Genomic DNA, 12,931 nt, shown 5'->3' with positions numbered 1-12,931 from the left:
CGTCACCCATTTCTTCTCTCCAGAGATGCTGCCTGACCCGCTGTTACTCCAGCATTTTGTGAGACCTTCGATTTGTAACAGCATCTGCAGTTATTTTCCTACACAGTGGACCAAAAAAATATCACTCAGTGAAACAGTACTGACTACCAGCCACACCCAAATGCAAAACTAAGAGAAAGAAACCCAAAAGAAAGCCATCCAAAAGAAAGATAACACATAACATGTTCAGTTTTGTGTTTTAATAAGGAATTTATGAAAACAGGCATACATGAAGAAAACAAAAATGAGGGAATTCATCTTCTGACCTATATTACACTACTTTAAACACAGCACCAGGAATGCTCTGTGGGTCTACAACAATATAAATTGTATAAAATAATTTGCTCGACTTTGCAGTGATACAGGAAATGGCAGCATTTGATTGAGAAATACCAGTTTCAACTAAATTAAAACAATGAAATGAATAATTTATCGCAAAATTTTTAAAAGCTAGATCAGGACCCAAACACAAACAGATAGAATAAAAATATAGTTTGTTAAAATGGATATTTTTGGATTTAGAAATCTTGTTTGGTCAAGTAATCATACTGTCAGACACTCCAGTAGAAACCATTGAGTTCCGATTGTTCTTTATAAACTGGTCACTTTTATTATTTAAAATCGAATGTAATAAGATTAACCAGCAAACAATAAATGCTGTTATGAAGGTGTACACGGATGCAAAATATTCTACAAGTGTTTTCCAAACTGCTGCTGAGAGTAACTTGCTGTGTTAGAAGCACAAATGATCCATGGATCTGGCAATCACATGGGGAGCAAGAGCCGTCAGTAATGGCCTCCAGTTTGCTGCTGGAATACGTCAATTGTGTCTTCGTCTTCCATCTCCAACTGCAAGAACACAACAACTGAGACCAAATACCAAAAGAGATGAGAACAAGATGAAGCAGAAACATGAGTGTGGTTAGGAATTTCAGGAGGGTAAGCCAGAAAGGAAATAAAAATAGAAGGAATGAGAATGGGAAAACCTTAGAATAGAGACAACTTTACCACACAGTTTAAACCTTCATGTCCAACCATTTTCTATGACTGGCATCTTACAGTAATTGCTCATATTATTAGCAGTTATTTCCCTCAGATTTCTAATAATGCATTCCGCCATCCTATGTTTCCACTGGCACCCAACAAAAAGCATTCAATGCAAGGGTTTATAAATACAATGATAATTCTTTATGCGTGGGAACAGATCCTTCAGGACAAGCATTGTGATAAAATAAATCTTACCACTGCTCGTGAACCAGAACACACCCCCCCCCCCCCCCCCCCCCACCCACCCAATAAAAGTGTAATTTCCTATCCTGGCATGTGCCTTCTTTCTCATCAGATGCAGTGGCATGTGGCTGCAGGTAATGGAGTTTCACACAACTTCAATAGCCCAGGAGGTGAATGGAATTTGTACCTTCCACACAGGTGTGAGCAACAGTAGAGTTGCTGCCTTACAGCGCCAGAGCCTCGGGTTTGATCCTGACTGCAGGTGCTGTCTGTACAGAGTTTGTACGTTCTCCCTGTGACTGGGTGAGTTTTTTCTGGAAGCTGTAGCTTTCACCAACATTCCAAAAACATGCAGGTTGGTAGGTTAATTTGCCTCTAAATTGTACCTAATTTGTAGGATAGAACTAGTGTACGGGGTGATCTTTGGTCAGTGAGGACTCGGTGGGTCGAAAGGCCTGTTTCCATGCTGTATCTCTAAACTAAATATGACCACATGGGTTTCCTCTGGGTGCTCTGGTTTCCTCCCGCATCCCAAAGTGGTGCTGTTTGAAAGATTAACTGGCTGCTGTGAATTGCCACTAATGCAAGGGGTGGGAAAGAATCAGGGAGTGTTATGGATATGTTAGACAAAATGTTACAGCGAAGTGGGGGGGGGGGGGGGGGGACGGGACAATATTGGGCTCTGAAGCCTAGCAGAGACCGATGGGTCCAATGGTTTTCTATGTCGCAGGGAGATATGACAATCTGACCACCCCTCACACGTCAGAAGACTTGGAGAACCTCACTACCAGCTGCAGATTTGCTATCTAGGACAATTATTGGCATCGAAGGCTCCCCACCCACTGCAAGCCAGGTTTGTCACAGGTTGACTTCCAGGATTTGATCCTGCAAAGAAAAATGATAGGCTGTTGGGCAACCAAAATCTTAATATCACTTGAATAACGTGTCAATGAAGGGGACAATATGTTACAAAATTAAAGGAATTCTCTAAAAGATAGAAAGCTTAAAGAAGTGCAATCAGTGCCTTTCCCAGACTCGACCTTCTTCCATAGTAGAGGTGTGTGCCAGGACTAGATCATACCTGTGCTGGCGTGTCTGTTTCATTAATGGGTTGTCCATCAAATCGGAATCTGATCTGTCGAATTGCTAACCCCTGGAAATATAAGACAGGTTTTCAGGACCATAAAAGGGACAAGATCAGTAGTCGTACCACACAACACATATACACCATGGACAATAATGGTGCCCAAAGCCATAACTTCCTCTGTGGCGATCAATAACTTCTTCTATGGAGACCAATCTTCCAGCTGCTCTTTGACGGTGTGAAAAAAAAACCCCAATCCCTGTCTGCTGCGATCCACACAAGGGCCGAGGTATTTCTTGGAGAACGTAATATACAAGGGTTTGAGGATTAAGAATTCTCCCTCTATAATTTGCTGTAGAATTTACTACAACATTTACTCCCCCCCCAAAGAAGTCCTCTTATGGAGACCCTGGTCAGATTATAGCAGGTTGTCAAAGGATGGATACTGCTACTATGAAACTATTCCCCCAAATGAACTTGACAGGATAGTTTCCATTGCATAACAATATACTCTACTTAGTGCAGTTCATTCCCCAGAGGTCCTTTGGGGGGGTGAATTCCAAAGATCGGCAATCTTTACCATATTTTAAAGCATCTGCCCAGTGAATATCAGTGGAGATTATTCCTCATCCACGTATCTGGTGGGACGTATCAGTAATTGCAATTCAACTCTATTAATCCATTCTGTCCCTGCAGTCAGGCAGACAAAAAAAAACAGGACTAACTCAAGAGCCTAAATTGCAGAGAACATACTTGATCTAAAAATCTGCATGAAATCCCTTTCCAATGCTATAATACCTCAACTGAGATTAGTTAGTTCCACATTATGCATTTTTTTGACAAAACCATTAGACACTGACATGTTAAAAGCAGATTTGATTCATGAACCATGATCACCAAATCGTGGGGGCACTAAATTAGTTATTACCAAAGATTTAAACACTAATTCAAGTTGTTGTACCTGGCGTTCACAGTATGCTTTCATCAGTTTGCTTAGAGGTGTATGCTTTTTGATTTTGAACTGCACAACTGAGCCATCTTGGCCTGCCACCTTCAGGTTAATGTGGTCGTTTTCTGATTTCAGCACATCCTGTAGAGAAGAAATACAGCAGGTGAGAGTGGATTGAACAAAGGTTAAATGTCACAGACAAAAATACATTCCTGCACCAGAAGTAAGCAATCAAAACCAGATGAATAAAATCACCAGAATTGAATGCTTTGCCCACAATGCTTTGGGGCAAACACCACCTGCAACTAAATCAGACTATATCACAGGGTCAACATTTAGTTAGCTGCAAACTTGAGTGACACAAAAGGACAGCTGTAATATGGAAATTGTCCATTTAGCCTCCACATAAACAAAAAAATTGTCATAATTTTACAACCTTTTTCGTATTTCTTTAAACACTAATCTTCATTGTTATCAATGAATTCCAAAGCTGTACAGTTTTGTGAAGTTTATTGCCTCCATGTAAAAAACCTGATTTTTCATCTTGGAGCCGGAAAAAGCCAAATTCCTCAACTGGAAAAAAACTATTCTTCTACCCTGCCCATCCCTTTATAAATGCAATTAGTTATCCGATCACCAAATAATTTGCATTATTCTTAAAAACAATGGTTTTAAACAGGTACTGCAACCAACCAGCTATTGGCTCAACGAGATCATGGCATCTGACACACGAGTGAGAAAAAAGGAGGCATTTAAACACACCTGAGCAATTACAAACATCTGTGAAAGCCATGTGTCCCAAACATTATGGTGCTCAGAAATAGGGGGACTATGTATAAACACAGCTGTAATTTCTACATGGTGAAACAAAAATGTATAAAAATGGCCTTTAATAAAATCTGACAATGTACACTTGTGATTTTTTTCTATTACAAATCTCAAATTGTGGAGTACAGAGGCAAATAAACAAATGATGGGTCTTTGTCCCAAACATTATGGAGGGCACAGTACATGAATTCACTGCTGACTTATTTAGGATCCCTAGCTTGAGTCTCTCACTTCATGCTGCTCAACCTGCTAAATACTTTCAGCATTCCATTTTATGCTCCAGATTATAGCCTTTGCAGTATTATGCCTCCTATCTACTGCCTTCCTGCCATACTCCCTACCCTAGTCTTCTGTTCTCAAAATCATCAGGTTTCAGCAATTTAAATATTGACTACTGAAAATGGAATTTCTATATATAAATTAACCCACAATAAATAGCCAACATACAATTTGCATCAAAACATCAAAAAAAAAAGTTCATCACGATTAAAAAAAAGGCTCTCACTAGGGCCTCCTCTATATCCCACAGCTCCACTCTGACTCCCCCTCCCCTCATTCGTAACAAGGACAGAATCCCCCTTATCCTCACCTTCCACCCCATCAGCCAGCCAATCCAACAAATCATCCTCCAACATTTCCGTCACCTCCAACGAGACCCCACTACTGGCCATATCTTCCCACCTCCTCCCCTTTCTGCGTTCCGCAGACCGTTCCCTCCATAACTCCCTGGTCCACTCGTCCCTTCCTTCCCAAACCAACCCCTCCCCAGGCACTTTCCCCAGCAACCGCAGGAGATGTAACACCTGTCCCTTTACCTCCCCCCTCGACTCCATCCAAGGACCCAAACAGTATTTCCAGATGAGAGAGGTTCACCTGCACCTCTTCCAACCTCATCTATTGTATCCGCTGCTCCAGATGTCAACCTCTCTACATCGGCGAGACCAAACGCAGGCTCGGCGATCGTTTCGCTCAACACCTTCGCTCAGTCCGCCTTAACCAACCTGATCTCCCAGTGGCTGAGCACTTCAACTCCCCCTCCCACTGACCTTTCTGTCATGGGCCTCCTCCAGTGCCATAGTGAAGCCCACTGGAAATTGGAGGAACAGCACCTCATATTTTGCTTGGGCAGCTTACAGCCCAGCGGTATGAACATTGCCTTCTCCAACTTTAGATAGTTCCTCTGTCCCTCTCTTCCCCTCCCCCTTCCCAGTTCCCCCACTGCCTCCCTGTCTCCACCTATATCCTTTCTTTGTCCCGCCCCCCTGACATCAGTCTGAAGAAGGGTCTCGACCCAAAACATCACCCATTCCCTCTCTCCTAGATGCTGCCTGACCTGCTGAGTTACTCCAGCATTTTGTGATAACTTCGATTTTGTACCAGCATCTGCATAGAAACATAGAAAATAGGTGCAGGAGTAGGCCATTCGGCCCTTCGAGCCTGCACCGCCATTCAATATGATCATGGCTGATCATTCAGCTCAGTAGCCTGTACCTGCCTTCTCTCCATACCCCCTGATCCCTTTAGCAAAAAGGGCCACATCTAACTCCCTCTTAAATATAGCCAATGAACTGGCCTCAACTACCTTCTGTGGCAGAGAATTCCACAGACTCACCACTCTCTGTGTGAAGAAATGTTTTCTCATCTCGGTCCTAAAAGACTTCCCCCTTATCCTTAAGCTGTGACCCCTGGTTCTGGACTCCCCCAACATCGGGAACAATCTTCCCGCATCTAGCCTCTCCAACCCCGTAAGAATTTTATATGTTTCTATAAGATCCCCCCTCAGTCTTCTAAATTCCAGCGAGTACAAGCCCAGTCTATCTAGTCTTTCCTCATATGTAAGTCCCGCCATCCCAGGGATCAATCTGGTGAACCTTCTCTGTACTCCCTCTAAGGCAAGAACGTCTTTCCTCAGGTTAGGAGACCAAAACTGCACACAATACTCCAGGTGCGGTCTCACCAAGGCCCTGTACAACTGCAGCAGAACCTCCCTGCTCCTAAACTCAAATTCTCTTGCTATGAATGCCAACATACCATTCGCTTTCTTCACTGCCTGCTGCACCTGCATGCTTGCTTTCAATGACTGGTGCACCATGACACCCAAGTCACATTGCATCTCCCCTTCTCCCAATCGGTCACCATTCAGGTAATACTCTGCTTTCCTGTTCTTGCCGCCAAAGTGGATAACCTCACATTTATCCACATTATATTGCATCTGCCATGCATTTGCCCACTCGCCTAATCTATCCAAGTCACTCTGCAGCCTCCTAGCATCCTCCTCGCAGCTGCAGTTATTTTCTTATACAATCTGCCCCGCTAATTGCTTACCTTACCTGCATGTTAACTTTCAATGATTAACGTAAAAAAACTATCCTCTCCCCATTTAAAGATATTGATTTTCTGTTTTTTTACCAGTCGATCATGATGCTTTTTCACTTATTCCATTTGCCATACCCGTCCGCACCTCATTAATCTACTTCCTGCTCAAGCTTCTCTGCACCCACATCACGTCAGTGCTCACCTAAACTTTTTATCAACAACAGAAATTAATATTAATAAATAACTGGGATCCAACACCTCACTGGTTAGAACCTCTAAATCCAAGAAGAGTAAGATTAAAGTTTGTTCACATCCAGGAACCAAACCACAATCAACACCAGCACATCACCCCAAACTCCAGGTACTAACAATGGCCTGTTTCCTTAATCATTGTCACATTTTTGCACATCTTTCATTCATTGTTCTTTATCTCTCTACATCATCATCTTTATCTCTTGTTTCCCTGACTAGTTTGAAGGGTCTTGACCCAAAACGTCACCCATTCCTTCTCTCCAGAGATGCTGCCCGTCCTGCTGATTTACTCCAGCTTTTTGTGTCTATCCAGATACTCAAACTCTTTTTAAGAACTTCTAGTGTAGTATAGCATCTTACCAAAAGCCTTCTGAAAATCTAAATGCATTAAACTAATTTCTCCACATCTGCTGTTTGTTAGTTTTTAAAAAAACAGGCTCGTCAACTACTCTTTAATTCATAAATTCACAAGGCTTTGCTTGATTCTTTCATACAAACTAACTTATATAACAATGCTGCTATTGGAGAAACAGCCACTGTGTGAATGAGCAGATTGGTGGCAGATGAAATTTCATGCTGTGAAATGTGAAGTGTTACATTTTGGTAAAAAGAATTGCGAGGCAACGTACACCAAAGAGGTCAATTCTAATAAGGTTACAAAAACACTAAGGATATGCGAACATTGAAAGGGGATGGGGAAGGGCATATTGAGAAAGTGATTATCGTAAATCGTATCCTGGCTTTATAATTAGAGACAGAGTACAAGAGTAGGAAAGTAATGAAAAACATTTATAAATTAGAACATTGTGCCCAGTCCTGTGTGCCCCACTATAGAAAATATCTTAAAACTGGCAAAGATACATCAAGGGACTCCAGGAATGAGGAATTTTAGCTATGTTGATACACTGGAGAAAAAACACAAAGTCCTGGAGTCATTCAGTGTGTCAGGCAGTTCACTCACACTAATTTCTCCTTCCTTCACTGAATTCTGAAATGTCCCCAAATTTTTGCTCAACTGATTATTTGGGGTAATATTACATGCTTTTCTTTTGACCTAATATTACCTTTACCTTTGTTGGAATGTTTTATTTGCCTCGGAGCAACACCAACAAATGGCTCGTGCATCCATGTAAATAGCAACCCACACAATACTAATATTCACAATTTCCATCAGCCTTCTAAAACCATGACACCTACCACGAAGTAGTACACGGGCAGCAGGTCCATGGGAACACCAATGTTTGCAAACTGCTCTATGGACAGATCACTGTTTTGAATGAAGACTTGGCCTCCAGAGTACAGAATTCTAAAAATTCACAACACGGAAGAGATTTTCCTTAAATGACTTTCCCCTTAAACTGAAATTCTGACTTCTGGCTCTAGTTTCCTCATTGATAGGAGCAGCATCAAACAGAGAGTATCAAGAGAGCACTTTGCTTTTTGCCAGCAATATCGTTTTTTAAAAAATCACTGGAAATGAAACTGGCCAACTGCAGGCCCAAGTCCTGTATCTCTGCTCTTCCTGATATATTAATGGCCTGAACGGGAACTTAGCACATCTTTAAAGTCAGTAAACACCACAAAGCTAGGAAAAGGCATGGCAAATAGGCCATGACTTCCCAAATTTGCCAACATGACCACTTAGCACATGAATTTCTCGCATGACCCAAAAAAAACCAACTAAAATAGCACACAACTGCGAGAGAGCAAGATCCCCAAAAACCCATGTGATTATTTTATAACATTAATAGATGAATATCACTCATGAATTCACCGATAATTCAAATGGTGCCTTGGGGTCTTTTAATGGGAAGAGACCTGGTATTGGTTTAGCCATGGCACCTCCAACAATGCCCCTGTAAGTGCACTTACAACTGAACCCAGATTTTTCATGCTGGGATCTGAATACACTACCTTCTGACAATAGTGAGCGTACTGACATGGAGGAAATAATCAGTAACACGTGTTCATTCAATTACACAACCTGCGTGTATAGAAACCCCAGCAGGTCTATGAAGTACAGCATCAGTGAAAGCAGCACTTTCTAGAAGATGGACGCTTGTCAAATGGAAAAAATGTCACATACAAGTGGCGGCACGGTGGTGCAGCGGTAGAGTTGCTGCCTTACAGCGAATGCAGCGCCGGAGACTCAGGTTCGATCCTGACTACGGGCGCCGTCTGTACGGAGTTTGTACGTTCTCCCCATGACCACCGTGGGTTTTCTCCGAGATCTTCGGTTTCCACCCACACTCCAAAGACGTACAGGTATGTAGGTTAATTGGCTGGGCAAATGTTTTTAAAAAATTGTCCCTAATGTGTGTAGGATAGTGTTAATGTGCGGGGATCGCTGGGCGGCCCGGACCCGGTGGGCCGAAGGGCCTGTTTCCACACTATCTCTAAATCTAAAAATCTAGGAGATGCGTTTTGGAATTGAGCATTTGGAAAGATAAACACTGGCATAAATTTCCTACTGCATATTCCATGAAGTGGAAAGCAAAAGCAACCTACAAGTGCACACTATATTCAATCCGAATTGATGAACATAGAACAATAAAGCACAAGAACAGGCCCATCGGCCTACAAGGTCTGTGCAGAACATGATGCCAAAACCAAATCTTTTCTGCCTGCATATAATCCATGTCCCCCCATTCCTTGCATATCCAAAATCTCTTAAATGCCACTATCCACCATCTTGGCTGCCTCAAACACTACCCCCAGCAGCTCAATCTTCTTCACAACTTATCGAAGCGTATAAGATTATTAAGGGGTTGGACACGTTAGAGGAAGGAAACATGTTCCCAATGTTGGGGGAGTCCAGAACAAGGGGCCACAGTTTAAGAATAAGGGATAGGCCATTTAGAACTGAGATGAGGAAAAACTTTTTCAGTCAGAGAGTTGTGAATCTGTGGAATTTACTGCCTCAGAAGGCAGTGGAGGCCAATTCTCTGAATGCATTCAAGAGAGAGCTAGATAGAGCTCTTAAGGATAGCGGAGTCAGGGGGTATGGGGAGAAGGCAGGAATGGGGTACTGATTGAGAATGATCAGCCATGATCACATTGAATGGCGGTGCTGGCTCGAAGGACCGAATGGCCTCCTCCTGCACCTATTGTCTACAAGGCACCTAACCTGCAGATCATTTCAGAATTCATCTTTTGCTTCTCATGTAGGTGCTTAATTGACAATATCATGAACTTTACAGCCATGGGTCAACAGGTTACCTTCAGATTCCATATTATACGTGAATAATCTCAATACGAAATAAATTAGTTAAAATATATCATCTCTTGTAGATTACTACTGTAAATGGTGAGATAATGGAGAACATAACCACGGATAACTTAATTGCTACCAAGAAAGAACCAAATGGAAACTGCAGTTCTTCAACCTTTTCCTTGCTTTGTAATCTATCACAACTCACCTATTTGCAAAACATTCCTCAATGGCCAAATGTTGCTTTCTCTGTTGGACTATAGGCAGTGAATTGCATTACATATTATTTTGCTCAATTGACAGATAAAAACATTGAATTGGGACTGCACATGCTTGGTAATCAAATTGCTGTCTACCCCACTTATTAACGGATTACCCACTTAACATTGTTTTTTTAATCGTTCTACACATTTGCACACTTTTAAACACGCAAAACAACTTTGCACAGAATTACCACAGAGCCACAAGAATAACCGAAGCCTGAGCATTTACGGTAGAATTAAAATGCATACACTAAAGGAAGTTTTACTCATGAAAAGCAGGAAGTGGCCAGAATCAAGACACCTGAAGTTTCACTAGTTTATAAATCACTCCACTGTTCAGTCTACCCTATTCAAAAAGGTTCTCATTTAATTTTGGAATTAGAGTCACAGGGTCCAGGAACCTTTAACACTCACCCCAATGGGCTATTATCTGAAGCTCAAATAATAAATTATTGCTAGATTACGTGTCACTGGTTCCCCACTTGCACCAAGTGCTTTCAACAGTGGGAAAGGGTTCATGTAAATAAATGGAAGACAGTAGTATTATAGAATTTTTCATGTGGGTTTTCATTCATCAAAACTTATCAAAGTCAATGGGTAAAAGAGGGAGAAAGTTTTATTCCTTCAGAAAATGACATTTGACTTTGAAGCATTATCATTGTTATATTGGAAATTGGGTTGCCAGTTAGCACACAGCAAATTTATACCAATGGCAATGTGATAATGAATGACCATATGTCTTAGTTTGGTAACGTTGAGTTGGGGAACTAGAAAATCACCTTGCTCTTTATGAAAATGCTGTGTCCAGACAAAGAAATGTTGTCTCAGCCAAAATAAAACATCTCCAACACAACCAACAATATAATTTTTCTGCACAACTCTGGAGTCAGAAGGTTGACGATTCAAGCACAGTACAAACTAAGCCACAGCAAACAAAGTCAATAACAAGTCTTGCTGATATTTAATGAGTATTAACATAGATTTCAATAGAAGAGAGAGAGAGGTACAGATATGCCTTGTGTTAGGGGACATGGGCATGCCTTGCTCTGGGGGTCAGTCTCAAAATATTGTATTAGCCATCAAAGGCAGATAAAAAAATCTCTTCACCCACAGGGCAGTGAAATGTTGTCGTTTTCTGTTCAAGAGGTCCATGGAGACCTAATCATTGAGTGTTTGCAAGACATTTATAGATGTTTAGATATATGGGGTTAGCGCAGAAAAGCAGCTGAGAAAATGTAACCATAATTTTGTTGAATGCCAAGGAAGACACAAGGCCTACTCCTGTATCTATTTCTTATGCCATTCATCAAGCTCAATCATGTTTACTTTTCAGAATGGGCGAGTGCATAGCAATGGTGTCCAGATCTTTGAAAATGTTAACTGCAGATTGACCATGATACTGTATAGCCATAAGACCCATATTTTGGATTTTTTTAGTACAATTCAGACAGTACTATCTATGCCAATATGCAATCTGATAGAGGTTGTCCAGCTACAAGAAACTGCAGATGCTGGAATCTGAAGCAACAAACAATCTGCCGAAGAACTCAGCCAGTTGAGCGACATCCTTCTGGGGGGGGGGGGGAATTGGGAGTGCTTTGGCTCAAAACCTGCATGTGGACAACACTGTTGGAGGTTGTTGTCACCATAGTGCAAGGTATTAACCATTTGCAGTAAGCTGTAGATGATAGGTATCCTAAAATATATTTAGGACTGAGACAAGAGGATTTTCTGCATCCAGGGGGCAATGAACCTTGGCATACTATAACTTGGACATCTGTAGTGCTGTAATTCATTGCATTCAAAATATAATAAATTATAGAAATCAAAGGACACACGAAAAGGGCAGGAAATGTGCAAGGAGATCAGCAGCAACCTTGGTGATTGGCAGATTCAAGGATCTCTTTATGGAACAACGAGATGCTGAAATCTTGATGTTCCAACTGAAAATTAGCTCAGTCAGGGAGTTATATTGGTAGTCTGTTCATTATCGCATTGCTCTATGTTGGATCTTGCTGTACATAAATATACCCCAGTATGCCACAACTGGGCATTGACCATACAGCAAAAGGACAGCTTGCGTCTGTCTACCCGAGTTGTGAACTTTTTGCGAGGACCGAGGTTGCGTGGATTTAAAAACACACTGCAGGCGTCCGAGTTTTAGATGCTAAAGTATCTCACATACATACGTTTGTACAGCCCGGAGCCGGGCTCCCATTACCACCGACAGCGCAGGAGGTGTTGCTGGGGCTGCCAGATTCGGGCTTCAGCCGCTCGGATGAGACTCCCACATGTCGGGCACCAACAATTGCACCAACCTTCCCGCCGCCCCCCGCTCAGCTGGCAGAGCCTCAGGCCTGCAGCGGGGTCTCACGGCCTTTGGGGAGGCGTGCTCCGAGTGATCCCGGCCTCGGGCCCAGGTCGTACCGAATATGGCGGCAAAATTTCAAATTGGGCCGAACGAGCGGCCACGGTCCAAACTTCGCCAAACCGCAGCGGCGAGGGGCGAAAAGCGAGAGCCAAAGAACGGATGGCAGCCGAGCTGCCGGCTTCAACCTGCCGCCGCCCTTCCCCCGCCTCCCGCTCCGCGTTACCTTGGGCTTCTCGTCCGCCATTGTGTCTTCTCGCCTGCGTCTCTCCGGCACAAAGACAGAGAGGGAGCAGGATTAATGGGGGAGGGGAGACCGGTGCGCGCCCCCGGCGGCTCTCGCTCGCGCGCACGTACGATGATAAAGGCCAACGTGCGTGTCCCCGCGACC

At 42.7% G+C, this 12,931-nt stretch overlaps 1 protein-coding gene across 1 annotated transcript; it reads right to left on the bottom strand.

Annotated features, from left to right (window-relative positions):
* Positions 1-224: 224 nt before the first annotated feature.
* On the bottom strand, positions 225-12,907 carry LOC144594542 (small ubiquitin-related modifier 2). The gene is made up of 4 exons (XM_078401226.1): positions 12,767-12,907; positions 3,315-3,443; positions 2,351-2,422; positions 225-888 (listed from the first exon to the last, which is right to left on the bottom strand). The coding sequence occupies exons 1-4, from the start codon at positions 12,785-12,787 to the stop codon at positions 826-828; spliced, it is 285 nt and encodes a 94-aa protein (XP_078257352.1). The 5' UTR covers positions 12,788-12,907; the 3' UTR covers positions 225-825.
* Positions 12,908-12,931: the final 24 nt, after the last annotated feature.

The sequence above is a fragment of the Rhinoraja longicauda genome, chromosome 6 (genome assembly GCF_053455715.1).
Source record: "Rhinoraja longicauda isolate Sanriku21f chromosome 6, sRhiLon1.1, whole genome shotgun sequence".
In the NCBI taxonomy this organism is placed as follows: Eukaryota; Metazoa; Chordata; class Chondrichthyes; order Rajiformes; family Arhynchobatidae; genus Rhinoraja; species Rhinoraja longicauda.
The sequence above is the reverse complement of the archived record's forward strand: the minus strand, read 5'-3'. Positions and strand labels throughout refer to the sequence as shown.

Bases quoted from the DNA above. Each gene is read 5' to 3' on its own strand.
- LOC144594542 (XM_078401226.1), bottom strand. From the start codon at position 12,787: ATGGCGGACGAGAAGCCCAAG. The intron at 3,444-12,766 runs GTAACGCGGAGC...TCTTCTCTACAG, and splicing joins TGGCGGACGAGAAGCCCAAG to GATGTGCTGAAATCAGAAAA. The intron at 889-2,350 runs GTATGATCTAGT...GTGTTCTTGCAG, and splicing joins AAACAGACACGCCAGCACAG to TTGGAGATGGAAGACGAAGA.